This window comes from Xenopus laevis, chromosome 2L (genome assembly GCF_017654675.1).
Source record: "Xenopus laevis strain J_2021 chromosome 2L, Xenopus_laevis_v10.1, whole genome shotgun sequence".
Lineage (NCBI taxonomy): Eukaryota > Metazoa > Chordata > Amphibia > Anura > Pipidae > Xenopus > Xenopus laevis.
In genome coordinates, this window is record NC_054373.1 from 79,689,220 (window position 1) to 79,713,673 (window position 24,454).

The 24,454-nt window shown below is 36.8% G+C and overlaps 1 protein-coding gene across 9 annotated transcripts in view; it reads left to right on the plus strand.

Annotated features, from left to right (window-relative positions):
* The window catches only part of shroom2.L (shroom family member 2 L homeolog), a 124,996-nt gene extending 101,957 nt beyond the window's left edge, over positions 1–23,039 (plus strand). For all 9 annotated transcript variants that reach the window (XM_018246619.2, XM_018246618.2, XM_018246620.2 and 6 more), the window contains 6 exons: positions 262–365; positions 12,396–13,121; positions 16,841–17,389; positions 18,491–18,662; positions 19,921–20,193; positions 22,235–23,039. In XM_018246619.2, coding sequence (XP_018102108.1) covers positions 262–365; positions 12,396–13,121; positions 16,841–17,389; positions 18,491–18,662; positions 19,921–20,193; positions 22,235–22,501 — 2,091 coding nt within the window. In that variant the 3' untranslated portion in view covers positions 22,502–23,039. The remainder of the gene's footprint in view (positions 1–261; positions 366–12,395; positions 13,122–16,840; positions 17,390–18,490; positions 18,663–19,920; positions 20,194–22,234) is intronic.
* The last annotated feature ends 1,415 nt before the right edge of the window (positions 23,040–24,454 follow it).

Here is a 24,454-nt window from a genome sequence, read left to right on the forward strand (position 1 = left end):
CTTGTGCTGTTTATTTTCTTCCCCAGTAAGAGCACAATGAAGAATAGCAACAGCACAGCAAATCCGGTAAAGCACTGAGAGTCATGTGGTAGGGCTGCTGCGTTCTGAGCCAAGCCAGCATGATAAGACAGCTCTCTATTGGCTTCATATAGACTCAGGCAGACCAAACCCACAAATAAAAGGTTCCATAATAACAGGATTTTCTCTGTTCTGAAATTTGATGACTGCCTGACTTACTGTGCTTTGAAATCATTTCTACAGGGAGCAGCCGTTGAATCAAAGCAGCAGTCAGAGAGCGTGAGGAAAGACTCTGAGAATTCTAACTCGACACACTGCCGCAGTAGCACAGGGGATTCTTCCACAAGGTAAGGTGTATTCCTGTCCTTGTTGCCAAGGTTAATATTGTCACTGCGATTAAATGTCACCAGTGCTCATGTACAGAATGCATCTACTTTAACTTCCTAGCTGTGGAGATTGCATTGTCTGTTGTGTCAGTATCTGGCATGTAGTAACCTATTTTATTATTAAAAATCCAGATCCAAACAGAGAGAAATATGCAGACTACCTTCTCTGTGCTACAGCTGATTGATTTATTTGCAGTAGCTTATGCTTTTTTCAGTTTATTGTTAGGAATTTTTAAAGAAATACAGTATTACATGTAAACACTGAAATAAATCGCAGCTAAACCATTGAAACTTTTACAGAATATTGCACAAAATGACTTAGGGTATACTAGGGTACTGTCAAAAAAACAATATTACAAAAAATCCTCCAAATTGCCTATACAAATAAGTTGGGTGATGTCCATAGAATTTAATGGAGAACTGCCTTTATGTTTTATTTGCTTTTAAAAGGAAAATGTCAAACTCAGCATCATATATTGTATTAGACTGAGAAAAATGTGTTTTGAATGCTTATGATTTTATTTGCCAGTGTAATGCAGCTCTAGTGTCTGTCTCACACTGGAGCTATGTATGTAATGCATCCAGTATACTTTATGAACATACAAAAAATATAAATGAAAGGTTTTGTGTAATGAAAGTCCAGTTGAACTGTGTGACTGTCTGGGTAGGAAGCATACATTACTGTGAGTGCTGCATATTTGGTGACTGCATTGAACAGTCCACCTACAAGAGAATTTAGCTAGGGCAATGTCATACTTAGTCCATTCACTAAATGCAGAAGGCATGATATTAATTGTGAAAACAATGTGTGGAATGCAGTGCCTGCAACAATGTGCTGCTCTGGCAAAGGACAGATATTTTTCTTTCATTAAATTGCAAGAAGAATATAAATGGCACAAAACCAAAAAATGTAAAATGGCAGTTTTATTATTCAAAGCAAATATGTATATATATATATATATATATATATATATGAAAGGCTACATCAGACAGCAAAGCTTCTAAAATGGGGATTCCTTATGAAGGGTTCATATAAACCCAATTTTAGGCTGTTACATTTTTAAAACTTTTTTTAACTCGATCTAGGGAAGTGAGTTAGTGGAACAATGTTTGTAAAATTGTAAAAAATGGGCAAACCCTGACCTGCTTAGCAACATCAATGCATGCCATTTGCTTAGTGTATTGAACTTGGACCGTAACAAAATTTTCACATTAAATCACATTTGTGCATGCGTTTGAAATACTAATCTTGCCGTTCATGATTTCTAAAATAATTGGCTGATTGTTAGTATTCCAGCTATTTTACATTACTTATCTATTGTATCAGTATGGGATTTCAGTCACAAAATCTGGTTCCGTAAAAAAAAATAGATCAGTTTCAAAAACACAGGACGAATATGTCCTTCAATAGCTGGCGCTCTCAAGCTAATATTTTCCCTTTTGCTCCACTACAGCAGAATCTCAGGGTTTTGCCAAGTGCTCAGGGTCATTGGGTCTTACATCATCTTTGTCAAATTTTGCCAGGTAGTAGAGTTTTGTAGATCTATACAAGGGCTACTTTTCTCTAGTAGTTTGTAGGGATGCACTATTTTGGATTCGGCCGAACCCACGAATCCTTCGTGAAAGATTAGACCGAATACCGAACCAAATCCTAATTTGTGACAAAAAGTCATGTGATTTCCCTCCCCACCCCTAATTTTCATCTGCAAATTAGGACTCTGATTCGGTTCGGCCGGGCAGAAGGATTCGGTCAAATCCGATATGCCCACGTTGAGTTGGGCAATATTGGGCTAATCCGATCGTGGGCCCTAGGGCCCACAGTTGGATCATAATGTAGCCAACACAGGCAGTCGGATCGTGGGACCGCATCAACGAATAGATGAGGCTGCGATCTGACGGGATTTTTAATCCTGTTGGAGGGCCTTACACACGGGCCAATAAGCTGCTACTCGGTCTGCTGGCAGCTTTTATCGGCCCGTGTATTGCTAGCTTTAGGCTCTTGTTTTCAATCTGCCTTATAGCTGTAGCCAGAGAATGATTTCAGTATGGTGGAGAGGCACAGTTGGCTGTTCACGAATTTGAAACTTAAACATTTCCCATCCCTTTAAATAAACTGGTTAGTTATTCCCAATAGTCCCTGTGTTGGTGGAGCATACATTATTATTATTATTATTATTATTATTAGCATTCATTTTTACACCAACATATTGCACAGGATGCATTCTAATTTCAGTCAGTACAAGCAAGTGTGCTCATTAACCAGGGTCAGTTTCATACAAGTAGAACATAAAAACTTCAGTCAGATAGTGGTTTGGTTGGAATCAGCCACAGGACCCGCAGTACTAATAACTTCTCCACCATGCCTCGTATATAAACACAGTGGCAGTCCAATTGTGACTGACTATATACTTTGGGCCATCTGTACTGCAATGTTTGCTCCTGCTTCATTGCACATTAGTACAGCCACTAAACTGCCAATTGGAGAGAAACTCTACCTATTAAGCATGAAATGTGCATATAACAATCGTTTACTTGTCATTGCAAGAATTTTTTAAATATTATAAATGTTATTTCATTACACTTACCCAGGAGATGAGTTATAACACTAAAAAACATATCTTCATGTTTCAGGTCCTAGACAAAACAACATCTGGTTGTATGACATTATTTGAGAGCATAATAAATGCCTAGACCTGAACATCCTTTTAAGTGTGATGACTCATTGTAAGTCTTTGCTTAGTGAAGGACATGTTTAATATAGAACAAATGTAAATAATGCTGACTGTGTCCATTCCTAGAGTGTTTCTTAAAAATGTAGCTACTTAGTGAAAAGTACAAAGTATAGTCTTTATGGTTTTTATTACACAATGTATTTGTTTTCCTGTTCACTTTTTGTTACATAGTTAAATCTGGGTTGAAAAAAGACAAAAGTCCATCAAGTTCAATCCCTGCAAATGAAAACCCAGCATCCATACACACACCCCTCCATACCCTCACATAAATTATATATACCCATACCTATACTAACTATAGAATTTAGTATCACAATAGCCTTTGATATTATGTCTGTCCAAGAAATCATCCAATCCACTCTTAAAAGCATTAACAGAATCAGCCATCACAACATCATCCACAATCTCACTGTCCTCACTGTGAAGAACCACCTGCATTGCTTTAAATTAAATTTATTATCTTCTAGTCTGAAGGGCGGCGATCCTCTTTATGGGTAAAAAGGTCCCCTGCTATTTGTCTATAATGTCCTCTAATGAACTTGTAAAGTGTAATCATGTCCCATCGCAAGCACCTTTTTTCCAGAGAAAACAACCCCAACCTTGACAGTCTACTCTCATAATTTAAATCTTCCATTCCTCGAAGCAATTTAGTTGCACGTCTCTGCACTCTCTCCAGCTCATTTATATCCCTCTTAAGGACTAAAGTCCAAAAACTGCACTGCATACTCTAGGTGAGGCCTTTGTAGGGACCTTTAAAGAGGCATAATTATGTTTTCATCACTTGAGTTAATGCCCTTTTTTATTTTGTTCTAAAGGTAAAAGCACACACACACAAACAGTATTTGTTTAACTTTGGTTTTATACTTTAAAGATGTAATGTAATGTGCAGTACGTGGGTATGTAGTATATTTAGAATTGGAGGGGATAGGTGCCTGTCTTTTAGCATGGGAGTCCGCAGAAAATTTTCTGGGGGGGGGCAAGGAAGAAATTACTTGTACCCATATTTTGGTTTCCACAAAACAGCTTTTTTTATAAATATATGAAGTAGTAAGTGTTGCACATGTATAACATTGCATTCTATTAGTGACACAAACTCCTTGTTTGCCAGGACAGCACTTGGTCTTTTATATTTTTTAGCACAATTACTAGCCAGTGGTTTGTACAATGTTATTCCCTCTAGAATTCTAGTTACAGCTGGATACATACAGTGACACCTCCATTTTACAGAATAGAATATTCCAGTTGGATCCCCTTGTAAAAAATAGATAAAAATAGCACAATCTTTCACATAACACCCTAAACTAAAATCCCAATGCTGTCTTTGTGTACATGACACGTTTGACAAAACATCTTTTCTACAATGATCTCATTTGCAAGGTAGCAAGGTCTTCGTGTTAGGGGTTCTTTATTTTGTATAATAATTAGTGTTTCTTATGGTCCAAAGGTCTCAGATAGTGTAATTAGTCCATACAAGTGAGGGCATCCCAAGGTTCAGCCTCTTTAGTCTCCATTTAGTGGATGGATAGTGCTAAGAGGAAGCCTCAGTAAGAGGAAGAAACCTAAAGGTATAAAGGATTAGCTAGTTTGAGGGCTAGTTAATGTACGTAATACCTCTAGAAGGGGAGATGAATTGGGTAGTTAGTAAAGCTGCCTGAGGGTCCAACAGAGAGAGAGCAAAAAGGGTTAGAATAACATTACTGGGATACAGATAACACAGGAGCACTGCTGTTTGGGGCTGTTCATCTGTAAAGTGTTTGTGAGTTGTGGAAACCCTTCAATGCAACAGAAAAGACTCACCAGAGAGAATATCACGTGTAATGCATGCACTGCTGCATCAGAAGGACTAGCTACTCTACAGGCCTTGTTAAAGTAAAAGATAACCAGCTGATGTGCTGGGGAGAGGGGCAACTGTCCTGGGAGTAAGAAGTCCATCTACTAAATAACATTACATAGATATTGTTCATTCAGTCTTATATACGTTCTTTATTAGCAGCTATGCCTTCTGTTCTTTTGTTATATCTTGCAGTTAAATTCTCCCAGGATACTATAGTACAAAGCAATTTCTTCATTTAAATGCTAAGTATATTTTTCAACTAATCTAATTATTTTGTACTATGTTGTGAATTAGAGGGATAATAACACAGAATCACTTAATGATTCAGTGAGTTTGGATTATATATACACACACCTCTGCACACCCAACATTTATAGTTCTAATACCTAAGATTATAGTAATATTACCTATAATTAAACAGTGAATAAACTGCTCATCCCAGTAAAAATACAAATGTTTAATTAGTTGAAGTCTTGATTACACATAGTGGAGGCTTTTCATTAATTTAGGAGGAGCTGAAGTATGATGGGTACTTAATGCTTATAAAGTTTATACTAGCCATGCTTTGAGCCCAGCCCCCAAATCAGCCAGCTCTTTTGAGCTTATTTTATTATTTCTCCCACATCTGTCTGTGTGCATGGGGAAAAGCTAAAATTATGAGTAAATTGTAAAGTTTGGTAGAAAATGATATTTTACTGGATTTTATACGATGTGACAGTAATGTGTTAATTTTAATCATTTTAGGTGTCAACACACAAAACAGTCCAAGTTCACACGTGTGTTGATCTCCTCTTTCTGAACCTCTACGCAGTAATAGATATTTAACTGAAAGGAGATTTACAAGCCAAGACTGGCAAAATATAAGCCAGGAGCCTTTTTTAGATGATTTGCTTGTCAGATAATTTGATAAGTAATACATGTCTGTGGATAACATATGAGTAGGTGATCAGTGATACATGTCTGTGAATAACATGACTCTGTGTTTGTGTGTGTTCTTCATTTTTGTTACCATGGGGGTTAACAAATGCCATACCTCCCAATTTTCCTGATTTAAACCAGGCAGTGGAGAATTCTAGAATCCAGAAGGACAGGCAGTTACATAATTTAGATAGTTTAGAGTTTAAGTGGCTTGGGCTTGACTGAACCTAAATGGAATTTAGATATTTAGATACAGCATGCTTATCTCTTGAAATACATATCTCAAGTGTACAGTACATAAATCAGTTGTAGAATTTGCCTAATATTATCTTTTGTGCGACTGATATTCAGAGTTGGACTTGTGGGGTCTGGGGCCCACTGGGGCTGCTGTTTCAGGGGCCCCCACCCCAGGCCACCCCAGCTACAAGCCACCCCTGGTCCCCCCCCAGCCACAAGCCATCTCTCCCCCGGCCCAACCACAACCCCACACAGCATCTACTTTACCAGCTGGAGGTCAAGGGGGCAGTGCACATGATCGCAGAATGGGAGTGGGTCTGGGTTGGCAGAGCCCCCCGGGTTTTTTCCCTGTGTCCTGCCACCCAACACTGCTGGTATTGGATCTGTTATCTTAACATTTTGGGGCCTTCCACAGTTTTGGAGTATATATATATATATATATATATATATATATATATATATATATATATATATATATATATATATATATATATATATATATATATATATATTCCTGCAAAGTTCACCACTCAACATGTCTCGTAAGTATAGTTTTTTAACTAGTTTTTTTTGCACAAGACATGTTGAGTGCTGTAGTTCATGGGGCTGGAATATTACACAATTAATTACCACCCGGGCAGATAATATATTTTTGTGAGAGTGGACACAGATATATGTATTTATGTATAACATATACATGCTGCTTTCAACAAAAACAATATGTTAAGTCTAATGAAAAATAAGATTAAAAAATTTTGTAGCTCTTTGAAGCTTCAGCAGCAGGCTAATGACATTGCATTCTGTTCAGGCAAAGTCTTCTGTCATTGAGGGTTAAAATGTAGAGTGCCTGTATGGGCTGTCAATCAGGAGGCAACAGGCAAAGAGCAGCTGTTGGGAAAGACATGTATTGCATGTAGTCCTTATTCTCATTAATGAGATGCATATGTTACTGCTGCTTCTGTCCATTATGCGTGCAGCTTTACCAGGGCTGTCTCTGCCTGTATCGTTGCTGTAATGCAGTTCTGCTCAACTCTGGTAAGCTCATTTTACTTTCTAAATGTGCCTTTAAGTAAATGACTAAACCTCATGTGATACTTTGTGCCAAGGGCTTGACTTGCACTCATTTTTATAGTGCCAAGAAGGAGAATGTTGTAATTGTTGCAGTGCCTTTTGTTACAGCTAATCTTGTTTAAACATAAACCCAACTTGCCCAGCCCAACTCACAAGGCTACATCGTCAGCTCCCAGTTAACAAACTGTGGAAGGATACGTAAGTGCATTTTGAAGGAATTAGATTGTTTTATGCTAAAAAAATGTGCATTTCTTGATGTATATAAAAATGTTAGTGTTCAGAAGAATAGGGAGTGGCAACTATTTGGTGATGTCAGGTTTCTAAAGGTAATAGATTTGCTTTTACGTGTTCCAGGCTACTCACTGACCTGCACCATAAACATTGCAGAAGCATTACATACACATGGTGATGATTTTTACACTTCTGACTATATTTGCCTAGCAACACAGATATTCTGTGCTAACTTTTTCATGCTCATCATTTCTGAAAATACAGATTTGTTTGTTGCTAAGCAACCTCTTCCCTGCTGCAACCCATGGCTTAGATATATTATCAGTCGATTACATGCCCTTACTTCCCTTACTCGTCTTTTTGAAAGGCTTTGATTGATGTTAATCCAAATCTTCTACTTTAGTAAAGCAAAACGTTAATATCCATAACTGTACATGGCTGAAGGAACTATACAAAAATCTGAAAAAGGGAGCACTGGAAAAGTTATCACATGAAACATGAAAAACACTTTGAAGAATTGATGAAGGTGGAAAAAGAATGGAATGTTTAAATAATGCAAGAATATTAAAATTCTTTAATTTTGGTGGCACTGCCACCACCACCACACTTTCCAGCATACTAAGCCAGTAGTGACCCACAACTTGTAGGTTTAACTGCAGGTGGGGTGGGTTTGAAATTTGGGTGACAGTTGTGGGTTTGGGTTGGGTGAGGGTCAGACTTGGAGGTATACTTCTTTTCTCGTGAAGATTCCCTCTCTTGCAACCAGAATCATGGACAAGTAGTGTACAGAGAAGAGACGGGTTGAGCTGTTCCTGACCCTCACATCACTATTAGCCAGCCTTTAGTTTTTTTAGTTCAGTAACAGTAGGTGAACTGGTAAAACCACTTTACACTGAACATACTGGCATTTCTTTGCTTTACTTTTACACGTAACTTTATTGTTTTTGGCATGCATACTTGGACTAATGCCTACAGTATAGCCAATTATTAGGTAATTATATGAGAATAATAAAAACTCCCACAATTTCTTAAAGTGGAGCAGTATAAAGACATTTGACTCACTAGGCCCATCTGTGGGTACACCTGAGAGTATTTGTGCTGAAAATGCAGAATTTTATAAATTTTAAATGTGTTTTTTCATTTAAAACAAGAGGCAGGACATGCTTTCTCCAGCTCTTATTCTGAGAGAAGTGACAAGAATAAGGGACTGTGACTCATGAACTGCTATAGATCTCTGGAGATTTCCCACAGGATAATGAAATGCCTCATGAGATGGGTTTTATTACTATATAAGAAATTCTGTCATTATAATTCTAAAAGTGAAGGAAGCTAGAAGGAGTAACCTAATGTAGTCTCTAATAGAGTTTTATATAATATACTACTGATACTGACTAGCTCAGACTCAATTTATATAGTTGCATATAGTCAGCCATTAGATGTAGAACTACTATAGATGTGTGCAGGTGCCATTGTCACTTCCATTCTCAGAAATTAAGATTTCAAGTTTTGTTTTTTTGTACAGGTATCTGTTATCCAGAATGCTTGGGACCTGGGGTTTTCCGGATAATGTATCTTTCTGTAATTTGGATCTTAATAGCTTAAGTCTACTAGAAAATCATGTAAACATTAAATAAACCCAATAGGCTGGGTTTGCTTCCAGTAAGGACTAATTATGTCTTAGTTGGGACCACAAGGTACTGTTTTATTATTACATAGAGAAAGAAAATCATTTTTAAAAATTTTGAATATTTGGATAAAATGGAGTCTATGGAAGACATAGATCCGTAATTCTGAGCTTTCTGGATAACGGGTTTCCGGATAACAGAGCCTATACCTGTACTACAAAATAGTGGGAAGAGAAAAGTAAAATCATTCTGCTTGTACGTTTGTTGTAATATTTGTTTGCACTTAAATCTGTGATAGTAAAGTTGATAAACAACTGACTGCCCCACCCCTTTTATAGCTTTCTATTGAAAGTGTCTGCTTTTTATGGTTTCGTTTTAGATTTACCCTTATTGTGCCTTCCTTGCCTGCTCTGTGTTCTTTTTCCTTATATTACCTTGTTATGAGCTGTTTAACCTCAGTTACAATATTTATTAGGCAAAGCATTCATTCAAAGGCGTGAGCTCTTCTAATGTTACACTTCTTTCTCCAACATAAATTCTAATGTTTTGTACGTTTCGTCTCACAAACACTTCCTTGAAAATTGTCAGTATAACTTTGAAACAATATTGGATAACTGTTTCAATTTAGCCATATATTAAGAGAAATAAATATAAGTAAAATCCCCATTTTACATTTTTCAGAGGCCAGGAAAAACTATGTTAAATCTGGGAAAATGTAAAATCAGGGAAATGTAACTTTCTATTCAAGTACTGAAAGGATATAAGCACAGGAGTCAGTTTTACTTTGAGATACAATATTTACTGTGTTAATAACAAGGGTTAAGCATTGCAGTGTTAATGTTACACTATGGAGGGCATGTGCAAGACATCTCTGCCAGTCACATACACAACCTAAAGCAATAAGTGATTGGTGCAGGACTGTATAAGGGACAGATTAATTGGAATTGACCATTTCAGGCCGAGCCATTGCAAATAAATATTTGGTTAGTATTTTAAACCTCTTTATTTCAAAAATAATAACATTCATAAGAGGAAAAAAAGCAGTTTTTGGGTACATCAGGACAAAATTTTTAAGTAAAATCCAGGAACATGACTTAAAATCAGGGAAATGCACCCATTGAAATGCATTATAAATTGGTGGGACCAATTGTTTGTCAAAAAATAGTAATTAAGCATCCACTAAGTGCAAATAAGAAGGGCCACATTTGTTTTATTATACTAATAACAGATATATGAATATTACCATTAATTTCTGAAAAATATAAATGCAATCAGTGCTGATATTAAAGCATTAATACAGTTTTTATACCAAAAGAATGACCATCTATTTGAGTAAAAATAACCGTATTTGCAGGACTTACATAACTGAAAGAAGCCTAAAATTGAAATTGGCATGACAAGTGTGTACATTGTAAGCTCTTCTGAAACAAATGTCTCATTGTTTTATATCTCACACTAAGGACAGCAGGAGAAATTGTTCAGTGGTGAATGTGAACAAAGACACATATTAAGCAAATGGCTCTTAACAAGCCTAGAATGGGATTCTTCAATGCGAATATCCAAGTAGCCACTAAAGCAAGTCAGTTTTAATTTTAGTGTGTTCTGTACCCAACTGTTTCCATTTTGTACATTTTGAATGTATAACAGTTTTTAGCTTGAGTGATTAATACCTATAGATGTCTGATGGTTTTTTACCTTTGAGTTAATGTTTAGTATGATGTAGAGAGTGATATTCTGAGACAATCTGCAATTGGTTTTCATTTTTTATTATTTTAGTTTTTAAGTTATTCGGCTTTCTATTCAGCAGCTTTTACATGCTTGGTTGGCTTTTTAATGCAGCACCTCTCCTATACACTAGAGGAAATCCTGTACAGGTATCAGACCTGTTATTTTGATGGCACACCAGAAAATTAGTTGCCCGTGAAAAATCTGTGCTACCATGGGCAACTGATCCCCCTGCAAATGCTTTCCTAAAAAAATAATTAAATAAACCCGATAGCATTTTTTGTTAGCCCCTAATAAGGATTCAAGTGGCTTAGTTACTATCAAGCACAAGGTAATAGTTTGTAAAAATTTGAATTTTTGGGTTAAAATTAACGTAATTCAGAGTTTTCTGGATGACTGGTTTCTGAATTAAGCTGGCCATAGATGTAAAGATCTTTAAAAGATCTTTTCTTTATTGTGAGACCACAATTATCTCAAAACTATCGTTTAAATGTACGATTTGTCGATCAACTAATAAGACCATTTCAGGCGATATTGCCAGGAAAACTGAAGGTAGCTGCCTGCTTGGCCCTGCAAACATAGATAGATTGCACTGGGACCGATAAAGATTTTTTAACCCGGCCGATCAATTTTCTGACAGATGTAGGACGAAAAGTCATAAGATGTACGATCGTTCGAATCCCACTAACTTCACGATAATTTGACGGATTGGTCGGATTTCGCTAAAATCGGTCGTTCGGCAAAGAAAATATATTTATTGGCTGATGAGCTCCAGATCAAACTATTCTTGTCAGTTCTTCCTAATTATTTACTTCCTTTTTTCTAGCACGTTAAAAAGTCACACGATTGTTGATTATACAGCTAAGAGCTTGTAGAATGATCTTCTGGTGTGGTTGCTTTTTTAATCATCGTGTTGATTATGGTTATGCACCTTAAAATAACAGACTCCTGCCATAATTATGCAGTAAAACATTTACTCTACAATTGCATGACCCGCCTGGCAGAAGTGAATAAATCTATATCTACTATGGAGTCATTCTGGGCAGTAAAGTAATACATTTACTAATCACTGATTTTAGATTCTTAAAGGACCAGTAACATTAAAAACCAAATTGTATTTACTTTTAGGGGCACATTTACTAATGGTCGAATATCGAGGGTTAAATAACCCTCGATATTTGACCGTCGAAGTAAAATCCTTTGACTTTTAATATGGAGGATTTAAGGATTTAAATCCATTGATCGAACGATTTTCCTTAGATCCCAAATTGGCAGGAAAGCCTATGGGGACCTTCCCTATAGGCTAACATTGATGCTCGGTAGGTTTGACTATCGAATGGTCGAATAGTCGAACGATTTTTAGTTCAAATTCAAAGTATTTTTCCTTCTATTCATTCACTCGAGCTAAGTAAATGTGCCCCTTAGAGTTTGCATAGGTTGACTGAACACCTACAAATAATCTCTTTCTTGGCTACAATATTCTACTTCATATAAGAGAGGTTCTGAAAAGTTTGTAGTCCTTTAGAGAGCCAAATGTGTTGCCAATTTCTTATTCTGTTTATTTATATTCTTAATTAAAAGCAAGAGTCAAGGATTTTTTTTTATTTATTTTTTTTAGGATCAACAGAATTGTTGAGGTTGGGGATCAGTGTGGCGCTACCTGTGAACAAGGGGCTTTAACCTGCAATACTGACTGGAAGCCACATGAGAAATCATTTCAGCTCCCAGAACCGTCAAATGAATCCCAGCAGAGCCGAGCAAGATCAGGGACACTGCCAGATGATTATAGATATGCCTCTGAGAATGTGAAGCAAGGAACCTGGGATATTGGCTTTTCTGCTGTTCCTATATCTGAAGCCAGCCCTGATTTGACCAATGCAGACAACGATCTGTGGCAAGATCACCCAGCTGTGCATAAGAAGCGTGGCACTGCCCCACAAAGACCTCCTCCTCCTAAACTCAAAAACAAATATTGGCGTCAAAATGGCTCCTCATCGTCCCTTGCCACATCCTCAGAGTCTTTGCTGACAGCCCAAGGCAGGAGGGCACAATCCTATTCCCCTAGCAGCCAGGATACCCTTCCTCCTCAATCTCTTCAGAAACAAAGCCCTGGAACATATCCTGATAAGCATTCTAGTATTCATATATATGATTATCAATTGCCCCTGCCTCCAGAGAATGACCAGTATCCTATAGATAAGAACTACACTGAATCTGAACTATCCTCAAAGTCACACTTACAGATCCCTGGAATGGAACCGTCTCGATCCCCCTCTCCTCAGTTTGCTCCACAGAAGCTTACAGACAAGCCTCCACTTCTGGTTCCAGATGAAAACTTGTCAAGGTGTGTATGGTAGTACAGTATCTACATATATAGAGACTGGAAAAGAACAAAGCTTGCTATTACAAAACATTTGTTAAACAAAGAATACTGTACCCCCTATTGAAAAATGTAAGAATATTACAAGTTACCCTATAAAGGGATGAGGCCACAAGCCATGTGCTTCTATATAGGCTACAGAACTCCAAGGCTGACTTTTACTGGTAACATCACTAAGCACTGTTTTTAAGAATATTATTAGCAAGATATTCATGGCTTATGTGTATGATATATATTGAATAATATACCCCCTATTGTAAAATCTAAGGATGTTATGTCACCCAAGGAGTTCTGTGAAAAATCTATAGGGGCGAGGCTAGTGATAAAGTTCATCATTAACTCAACTTTAATTTATGATTAAAACTGACACATATGGATATTGGTATCCAATATGGAATCATAAATTGCAATTGAGTTAATGATGAACTTCCCTTACCCTTGTTGTTCTGCGGGTTGTAAACTAAGAGAAAAAGTATATTTAGCAGCAAGATGCCACATAATGTGATGTTCGTTTTTATTCACACTAATATTTAATATGTCTATAAAACTGCCTCCTACTTTTATGGGCATCATATCTAATTATGTATAATTTGAATTACCAGTGCTAAGGTGCCACCTCGAATCCCAGTTCCATTCATCCCATGCACTTAAATTTGATTTTATGCCTGTAACAGGTTCCCTTTATTAAAAGTCAGGATTAGCTGTATATCACTCACGAGATATACGTAATTATTTCACACATGCTCATTTCATAGTAGCAAAGTAATGTAATTTAGTAATCCTTATAAAAAGGGATATGTTCACTGGTTTAAAATGTGTGGGTAAAAGAAATCTTATGTCAACATCCCTTTCATCACCTCACCTTATTATTTTATAGCAAGAAGCCGCCTTGTCATTTCCACATCACTACCTTATTTACTGTGTAGTCAGAGCAATTTAGTGATTGGAGTCATAACTTTAAATTTTTTGGGGAACAAAGGATTTACTTGTGGAAAAGGTTGTCATCTGAGTTTGCAATGGAGGGTTCATTTTCTGGTGTTTGTGGCTACTTTATTTCCTGTGTGGCAATAATACAGCAGTCCTGCTGTGCTTTTTGGCAGGGATCCTAGGTAAGTATTAAAAGGTTTGTGGCACATGCTTTTCAGCTGTATGAAATGACCCAAAAATCTTGCCCTGCCACCTCCCATTGACTTAAATAGGAAGCACCGGACTCCGACCTGTCCTTGGGCTTTCACCCAAAAGCATTTTCACACCAGAAAGCTCTAGTTCTGGTATTGTCAGGTATTTTCCTTCAAGTCAATGGGAGGCCACAAAAAGTTATTTCAGTTGGATTTATAAAGAAATGAGGAGAGCACTCTGCAAGCAATTAATGCTGTGGTTATCCTTTTATTAGTCGACTACTTGTACAAGTAGTCGACTAATAAAAGGATAACCACAGCATTAATTGCTTGCAGAGTGCTCTCCTCATTTCTTTATAAATCGAGTTATAGATATCAGGATATCGGTGACCTGATTGAGGAAAGTTGCACCCTTTTCCTGAACCAAGCGGGCAGAGCGTTTTGGATAATATACTTTCAAGTTATTTCAGTTCCCTTTTTTTAATTAATGTAAAGGATATGCAATGTCATATCAGGGCTTTCAGCCCTACACATTTTTAGTAAAGAGATCAAAAAACATAGTTTGTCTCTATGTGAAATACTTTGCAGCACTTTGTGAATTAAAATGTGTCAGAAAAGGACCCATTGCCCTAAGAGAACAAAGCATCAAAAAGTTTTGGACATGAGAAATATAAAAATAATATATATGGGTATTGAACCCACAGATGCCCAGTGCCATCACTGGGTAGTGTAAAATAGTTCTAATATTATTTTTATACCATATAGACATGTTCCATAATTTATGAAAATATTCATAATTAAATCAACATAGTACCAAAAAATAAACAAAAGTTTACTTTTGTTTTTAATATTAAAAAATCAGTATTTTGTGGGGGTTAGATTTCTGGTACGTCTAAAGCAAATGTGAGCATTTACATATAAATATGTTTGCCCCTGTGTTTAACTATCCTATTTTAAAGTAGTAACTTATGTGATTGTGTATAATAAAGTGTGTCCCTTGGGTTTTTACTTAATCCTACCATCTAATTAAAAAAATCCTACTATATCCCACCATATAATTTGTTGAGATTACTGAACTGTAATTTAGATAATTCTGTATATTTATGTCCAAAATGAAAGTAAAGATCTTTCGACATTTTCCTGTCCTTGTCATGGACTTGAACAGCTGTAGCTTGTTCTTGTATGTATATCTTTATCATGCATCATAATAACATTACTGTACAGTATGAGATCAGCATGTCTGGTTACAAAGTGTAGATAAAGTGCATGCTTTTGTAATTTGATAGCAATTTTATGGGAAGGGTCCTATCTCTAAGTCTTGTCACCAGATTCAGGTCATGAAGAATAAGGGTGAATCAAAATATTATATCACTCACCTGCTGAGCTGTAAACTGCTTTTCAGAAGCAGTTTTCCAGATCACAATAGGGTAATTTATGTCCTCTACTGCCATAGTTGCAGTTGTGCAAATATCCCCCCCAGTCAGTTGCATGTAAACCCCATTCACTAAATGTACTTGTGTAAAAGGGCACTATTTGCACTTCCGCATAGTTGCTCTTGGCAGCAATTGGTCCTTTCTGCTTCTTGTTTCAAATTTAGCGCAGTTCAGCCTATTGATGCAGGGAAATGTTTATCCATAGGGGAATATCCGCTACATGTGAAACTAGCCTCAGATAAATGTTATGTGCTATGTTAATGTGCTAAACAATACCTTTTAATTGTGAATATGTAAAAGGTTGTACTAGAGTCATCTTGGATGTTGTTGAGAGGCAGCACATTAAAAAGAATGTTGAAAGTATAGAGTCTTAAGTTGTAAAGTAGAAGTAGCATAGTTATATGGAATGAGCAAGGAAATTAAACAACAGGATGTGGATATACAGTATTTTGAATGCAACATGTTTTTTTTCTTAGTTGTGAGCAAGATAAGCATTTTAAAAAGTGGTTGGAAAAGAAAAAAAATCTAGCAGAGGTTAGAAGATCTGCGCATGTTACGGGGAGGCCAACAGACTAGCCTGGAAAATTTGAGAACATTCTAAATTCAGAGCTGTAAATTAACAGAACAGCTTTGTGTGCATACTTTCATATGCTGCCAATGTTTCTTACTGGGAGGTTAGCAGGCTTCTCTTGACCTCAAGTGATTTTTTTATTCTATAAATCTGTCGCTTCCTAAGGATAGAAGTATCTGATCATCATTTACTTTAGGGTGTTTGCCCATGCCACTGGAGCTGGAGAAAAAAATAGAATCTATCCATTGTTTACATTGTGAAGATCACATATCTAAATATATTTATCATATCTGAGTATCTATACTCATCATTTTAGTAAAGAAGGAGAGCTGTACAATATTATATTTGTTGAGGGTATGTAGTGCACAAAAAGGATAACCTCAATGACAAATAAAATCCCTAGAAACCAATATAAAACAAAATGTACATTCTGGGACCAATCCCTCCAAAAAGGGTTTGTATCCTTCCCTATGAGTGTTTGATGATTTCATGTAATGCCATTATAGCAAAAAGTGCAGGATGAAAGCATGACTTTTTATGAAGTATATGATGTTTTTTCAGGATTGAAAGGGTGATCGATAACACAACAGTGAAAATGGTCCCCATTAAGATTGTTCACTCTGAAACTCACGCTGAGAAGGAAAGCAGACACAATTTGCTTAGTGCTATTGAGCCCACTGCCTTACCATCTGGTCTTGCAAAAGACCAGCTAAAGACTTTGAGCACATCAGAGCAATCCTACTCCCGATTTTGCGCTTACACCAGGCAGGAGTCTAGAGAGGATGATGAATCTAAAGTAAATGACCTTCACTTGTTCCAGAAAGAAAAGATAATGAAAGAAGATAATGAAAATGATGATTCTTCTTTTGCACCCTCAATCGATAAAAGCAAAGATGCAATCTACGCTGATTTAAAGTCAGAGGAGCTGGTGAGGGAAATTGTAGGCAAAGACAAATCTCTTGCAGATATTTTAGATCCAAATGCCAAGATGAGAACTACTATGGACTTAATGGAGGGAATCTTTCCAAAAGATGAACATCTTCTAGAAGAAGCTCAGCAGCGTAGAAAACATCTTCCAAAAATACCTTCTCCCAGATCCTCAGATAACAAGTATGTTCTCAATTCTTGTTTGATGTTTTATCATTAGAAAATAGAATATTATAGGTGTATTATGTTTAATCAGATGTTATTTACTTGTACTGCCTTATAAAAATAGTTTTTAAATACATTTAAGCCTGACTACAGCAGCTCCCAAGCTTTCTAGTTTTTCATCTGGCTTTTCTGTGACATGTTGCATGCTCTGTGTCCTTTAGAGAAGCGAATAATCATTGTTTTAAAGGAATTCTTTGGAATTGAGTAAATTATTAGTAGCCAATTTAGAATTATAAGGGCAAGTATGCTGGCTCTAGTCCTGCTACCAATTAAATTGAAAAAATAATCAAGCACAAGAATACTAAGTATATTTGCGAAACCATAGCTCACCAAGAGGGCGAAGTGACCTGGGTGTGAAGACCCCAGGTCCAACACTTCAAACACTTGATTCAATCAAAAATGATGTGCTTTTAAAGTCAGCAGAAACAAACTCGCCAAATCCAGCAGCTGGCCCGGGTGCTGTGCCCCGAACCCGTAGCTTGAGGCGTTAATAACATCAAAAGAAAGCGCACGCACTCCTGCAGCCGGTGAGGTAAAAGAAGTAGTTTATTTCATTTTATTAAAAGTCAAACAGTCCTAACGCGTTTCGTATCATTGATAAAAAGAATGAGGTAAAAGAAGTAGTTTATTTCATATCATTAAAAGTCACAGTCCTAACGCATTTCGTATCATTGATACGAAACGCGTTAGGACTGTTTGACTTTTAATGAGATGAAATAAACTACTTATTTTACCTCACCGGCTGGCTGCAGGAGTGCGTGCGATTTCTTTCAATTTAGAATTATCCCAGATGAACATTTCTTCTGTATGGTTTCATATCAAAGTTCCTTCAGCTACTTTTTTGATGCATGTAAAATGGAAACAATCTAGTTCTGTGTTGTGTGAAAAAAAAAGTTCTTACTTTATATCAGGCTGGCTTATTATTGCAGCTTATTCAGCCTTTCCAGTCTAGAAGTAAAACCACCCAAGAGAATGAACTGGAACATAAACTGTATGACAAGAAAAATGCTTAAAAATGAATTGGAAAGAATTACATTGTGGTTTGCTTTTCTCCAACAGAAAAGATGAGCAGAATGTACCATCAGCTGTTTCTCTGACAACCAGTTCCACGTACTACAGCACTTCAGCGGCCAAAGCCGAGCTCCTTATTAAAATGAAAGACATGCAGGAGCAGCAGCACGTTGAGGAGAGTTCAGAGGAGGAGCTGAATCAGAACCTATCAGAGAAAAAGGTACTAGAACTCCCTATGGAAGCCGCCTTTATATATACGATTATTTACCAATAATTTTAGCAGAATGTATGATATACCCAAAATGGGAAATTTGTTTTCAAAAATTGTTGCCATTTTTAAAATTATTCTTTCTTGCTTGATTTTATTATTATGTTTATAAATACAGTGCTGATGTGTTTAAGTAGGGCTTTACATCATTCAAATCTAACTATATTCCAGGCCAGTGGTGTTTATAGCATAAGGTCCAAATCACATTTAAATAAATAGACCCAGAGTACCTGGAGGTAAAAAGTTATGCCTAAAATTGTCATAAATGTGTCCATTAAGTATGCCATATATTGTGGGAGTAATGATCGGAGGCAAATTGTCCCTGGAAATCAATTTAGATTTACTTTTAGAACATCACACAGGTTGCCAAATGAAATGGTTTGGCCACCCGGTTTGTAGGCCACAGCAGGTTCATCTGTTTGTCTGGCCGGCATAGAAACAATTGGATAACAAACATGCCAATGCAAGAGGCCAGTAAATATTAAAAGGTTATAGATAATGTAAGGAATTACCTTGTAGAAGGTAATTGCTGCTCATTACTGTACAGTACTGTACCCAAAAGCTTCATATACCCTGTGAATGCTTTGTAATCTGGAGGTAAATCTATTTACCTAAAAATAAGTGGATACAGATATGGAAAACCTCTTGTCTTGTAAATAACAAGTTGCACTTTTCCTGCTGGAAGAACCTAGACAGCAGCCTAGTTATAAACACAGCAACAAGATCTCTACCTGTTACCTGCATACTCCTGTTATAAACTTGTTTAGCCCTTAACTATGAGGGCAAGCTTCTCCAAATTATAGTAGTTTTATGTAAATCAGAGTACTTAGAGGGCTGGGTTCAATAATGGTTGGAGCCTTTGCAGCAATAGGATTTTCCAAAGGTTTTACAAGAAAGTTTTTCTTACTGGTCATTTTATACTGAATGCTTCCCCTAGTGACAGAATGCAAATGTTTATTAGTTATGGCTTAGGTTAATAATGTTTCAGTGAATACAAAAGCTCTAAACAATACATTTAACAATCTGTTTGCGTTCTTTATGCCCATTTCCAAATATGTTTGGAAACTTAACGAAACATACCTGGCAGATGTCCGCATTTCCCCCCCGAATAGTCCCAGATTTTATTTAGTGGGGTTTACTGAAAAATAGATAGGGTTATAAGGAAAGCTTATACACTTAGTAACACATTCTTTTAACCCTTGGCTTTCAGCAAGAACTGATTGACAGCATCAGCAAGAAGCTGCAGGTCCTGCGAGATGCAAAAGAAACCCTGTTAGAAGATATCCAGTGTAACAATGCGCTGGGAGAAGAGGTAGAAATCATTGTGCAAGAGGTTTGCAAACCAAATGAATTCGACAAGTTCAGGATGTTCATTGGGGATCTAGAGAAAATTGTCAATCTACTGCTGTCACTTTCTGGGCGACTTGCTCGAGTGGAAAATGCTCTTAATAACTTGGATGAGACTGTATCTCCTGATGAGCGGGTAAGAAAATAAATAAACTATAAATAGACTGCCTGTAATTAAGTTTTCCAATAAATAAACTATGTTAAACATATTGAATCGCACACTGGCACCAATTTTGGTTCTATTTAAAAATGATGCTGAATTGTGGCCCATCTTGTTGCACAAAACATCCATGTCCCTTTAGTACTGGGACAGTGTCGACACAGTGTTTCAAGAGTATAATAAAGTGGTAATGAGTAGCAGCCAATAAGCATTAGTAAACAAGAATAAATCAAATATAAACAGAACTGTTAAGATAAGGGGCCATGAACTAGGGGCTGGATTCAAATTTGCATCATATGTGCTTTCTATAAGAGAGATTGCATTATTTACTAGCTTTATCCAGTAGTCTCTAGATGGTACATTCTTTTCTGTATACAATAATAAAGAATGGCACCCTATCCTAGCATATTTGGTTATTACAGTATCATCGAGCATATACAGTATGAGGGGGACAAGACCCTAGGAAGGCCCAAGTTATTGGCAAGGAGTTTCATAAGTTCAGACCACTACTTTAATATGACAGGGCAGCTCCATATCATGTGCTTAAAGTTTGTGCCTCTAGAATATGATACGTCCTCTCTCTCCCCATTACCCTCAGTTTCAATGGGGTTATATCATCATCTTTCCAGGCCCAGCACCTTGGCTTAGTCTTGATTCAGCCCTGTCTTTCACTGCTCATAGCCAGTCACTTACTAAATCATGTCACTTTCACCTAAAGAATATTTAAAAATAGTTACTCCGTTACATACATAATCACATAGTTAATTGGGTTGAAAAAAGACCAAAGTCCATCAAGGTTAACCCCTCCAAATGAAACCCAGCGTCCATACATACACACTGACCCCTCTATATACTCACATAAACTTTATATGCCAATATCTATACTAATTGTTGATTTTAGTATCACAATAGCATTGGATATTATGCTTGTCCAAGAAATCATCCAAGCCACTCTTAAAGGTGTTAACAGAACCAGCCCTCAAAACCTTAATCTCCTATCATTTGAACATAAGGTTATTTATCACCCAAGATGCCACCAAAATTCTGACTCACTCTCTCACATCAAATTAATGTAATTTTTGAGCAAAACCCACTGAAAAAACTCCAAACATTATAAAGGCTAGTAATATCTTCAAATGGTTTAAATGATTTCTGCCATTGACTTCTACATGACCTTGACATGTGTATTTTCAGATTCGAGCTATTTCCAGGGTTGGGGAAATAAATCTAGAAAAATTAAAGTTTTATTTTTGCACCCAAAAAAAATTTTTCGACTGAAAAATACCCTCTAAAACATGAATTTTTTAGGTAAAACAACTCGACCTTTGATAAATAGCTCCCCCCCCTGCCAAATTTTAAAAATGCCACAACACGACAGATTCACAGAAGGTATCTTATAGTATGGATTTGCCAGCAAAAAGTGTCCTATACACAGTAAAAAAAAAAAAACTGTCGTTATTGCGCTGTGAAAATGTTGTTGTTGTGCGCCAACAAATTTTATCTATACAGACTTAAGCCAAATTAACTTATCAACATTTTCCCAATCATAATGGAAAAGACTGGCAGAATAAAGTGTTTGTAAAAATGTCGTGAGTAAGACTAATTCTCAAAAAGAATGTATATGTGAAAAATAGCCACGCCAACTTTTTAATATCTAAAATTGTCTGTAGTGGTAGAAAAACCAAAGACCAAATTCACAGATCAAATTAATTGGTCTGTGAATAAGTTGACCCAAATACAACCTTTTTATGCAGCATTTTCCTTTCCCAACATTTTTGTGGATTCCCCCATATAACTGTGCCCACCCTACAACTCTAAACTTATCTCCAGATACTCATCAAACCACTTGTTACACTCTTCTTATGACCAACCCCACAACTCCTCTCCAACTTTCTTAGCTCTGTTCTACATCTTGATATTGCCCATACCCACCTATTTTCCCTTTATTGGCTGCTTTGTATGTAGATCTGTATATTCAAATGTTTCTTTAGGCAATAAATGCATTCTATTCTTCTAGAAAACTCTGTTGGAAAAGAGGAAATTGCTCACAAGGCAGCATGAAGATGCAAAGGAACTGAAGGAGAACCTGGACCGGCGTGAGCGCACCGTTTATGAGATTCTGGCTAATTACCTTAATGAGGAAAACCTTGCCGATTATGAGCACTTTGTGAAGATGAAGTCCGCACTCATCCTTGAGCAGCGAGAGCTGGAAGACAAAATCAAGCTTGGAGAGGAGCAACTCAAATGCTTGACCGAAAGTCTGCCATCAGATCGTATCATGTAGTAGTTGGACAAGCTGATTGGCCAAATATGGACTCCAGCCTCTGCCTTTTATTGTCTGAGTTTTCCTCTGTGCAAATTAGTAGCATTGTTCATGTTTGTGGACTTCTCACAAAATTGAAATACTAATCTCTAGCAATACCTTTGGTTTGATTGGATCATACGGCGTATTTAATTTTCTAAACATTTTACTGTACAGATTGTGCCCTTTATTTTAGACTTTCTAGACATTCCTGATAGAATTGGAAGTTGATCTATAAAGTATCCCTTTCCTTCTGATGGCGAGCTTTGTTATACTATTGCATGTCGAAAGGTCTCTGATAATGATCCTTATACGTATGTCCAACCCGCTAAAACCCCAACAGCAATTAAACCACGTGACAAAGAAATGTGATCTGTATAGATTTGATATACACAATGTTTAACTATACCATTACTGCCCTGTCCTTCCATTCCGCATACTGTCTTTATGCTGATTTTATTTATCATTGTGCTGTTTTCTCAACACATTTTGGAGAAAAAAAATAAACCGTAAAAATCTACCAGTGGTTGGAAACTGTCATTACTTAGTCAACCTGAAAAAGGGCGAGTCTGCCACGTGAAACTGTAAACCTGCAAGTCCAGCCTGACGTGTAACTGCATAGCTCCCAGCATGATGCAGGATACTAGAGCCAATTTCTTTTGTGTTTCTGAGTTAAAGGAGTTCACTTTAAAATTCACTTTTAGTATGACAAAAACATTGATATTCTAAGACAATATGCAGTTGGTCTTCATTTTTTTTAATAGTTTTTCATTTAGCTATTTGTTAGCAGCTCTCTGGTGTGGTGGTCCACCAGAAATCCAGTTGCTAGGGTCTTATTTACCCTAGCAAGCAGGCAGTGGTTTGAATGAGAGGCTATGAATAGAAGAGGGCCTACAGAGAAAGAATAACAATAACAATAAAATTGTAGCCTCACGGAGCAATCATTTTTTGCTATAAGAAGAGGATGCCAAATAATTCAAAAACTATACAAAATAAATAATGAAAACCAATTACAGAGTTGTTAGGAATAGGCAATTCTGTAACAAACTAAAAGTTATCTTAAAGTTGAACAACCCTTTTAAAAAAATTTCCTCCCAATTGTCATGGTTAGAACTTTTTCTATGGATGCATGATAAAATTATATATATATATATATAAATTATATACAGGTGCCAGTATTATTCTCAAACATCTGTATCCTGAAGGCCTGGGCTGTAATATTACAGAATATTTTTGAACATATATATTTATAATAAAACTGAGATATTGTATAATCAATATAAACTTAAATATCAAACTTACAGCCCTTTTGCTGTTGTTGAACCACTTCACTCAAAAGGCGGATTGTTGTAGTGGAACACCAGCTGGACAGTTGGGGAATGGATATCCCTGATTCATATATATTTCCTCCTTTCATTTGGGGAGGGGAGGCAAAAACTTGTATTGCCATGGCCCATGTGAAAGGTTTCTGTTCCAGTATTCTTGTTACCTGGTAACAGCTTTAAGGCACTGGTGGTTCCAGACCAAAAATGTTATTGGTGCCCCCCCCCCGTTGTTTTGTTCGCATGGGGGGGGCAAACAGAAAGACACAAACTTGAGTTACTGATGCAGAAAGTCTCTCCTGACATTTCTCTGCTCAGTTTACATCTGTCACATTGAGAGCTAAAAGGACATAGCAAGGGGCACTCCTCCTACACATCATCACAGTCTAAAAACTGCTAATATCGTGAAAAAAAAGGTAAATTGCCAAAGTACTTAGTAGGTATATTTCCTCTTTACTATCATGTATTGTAGTTAACTATACCGTATAAGTTTGAAATGCAAGGGACTGCCCCCTTGTAGTGCTCATTGTAGTAGAAGGGTGATTCACATTGGAGGATTGTTGCAGCTGGAGTTAGTTATTTCATGCTAGAAATAGGTTTTTGATTTTTATGG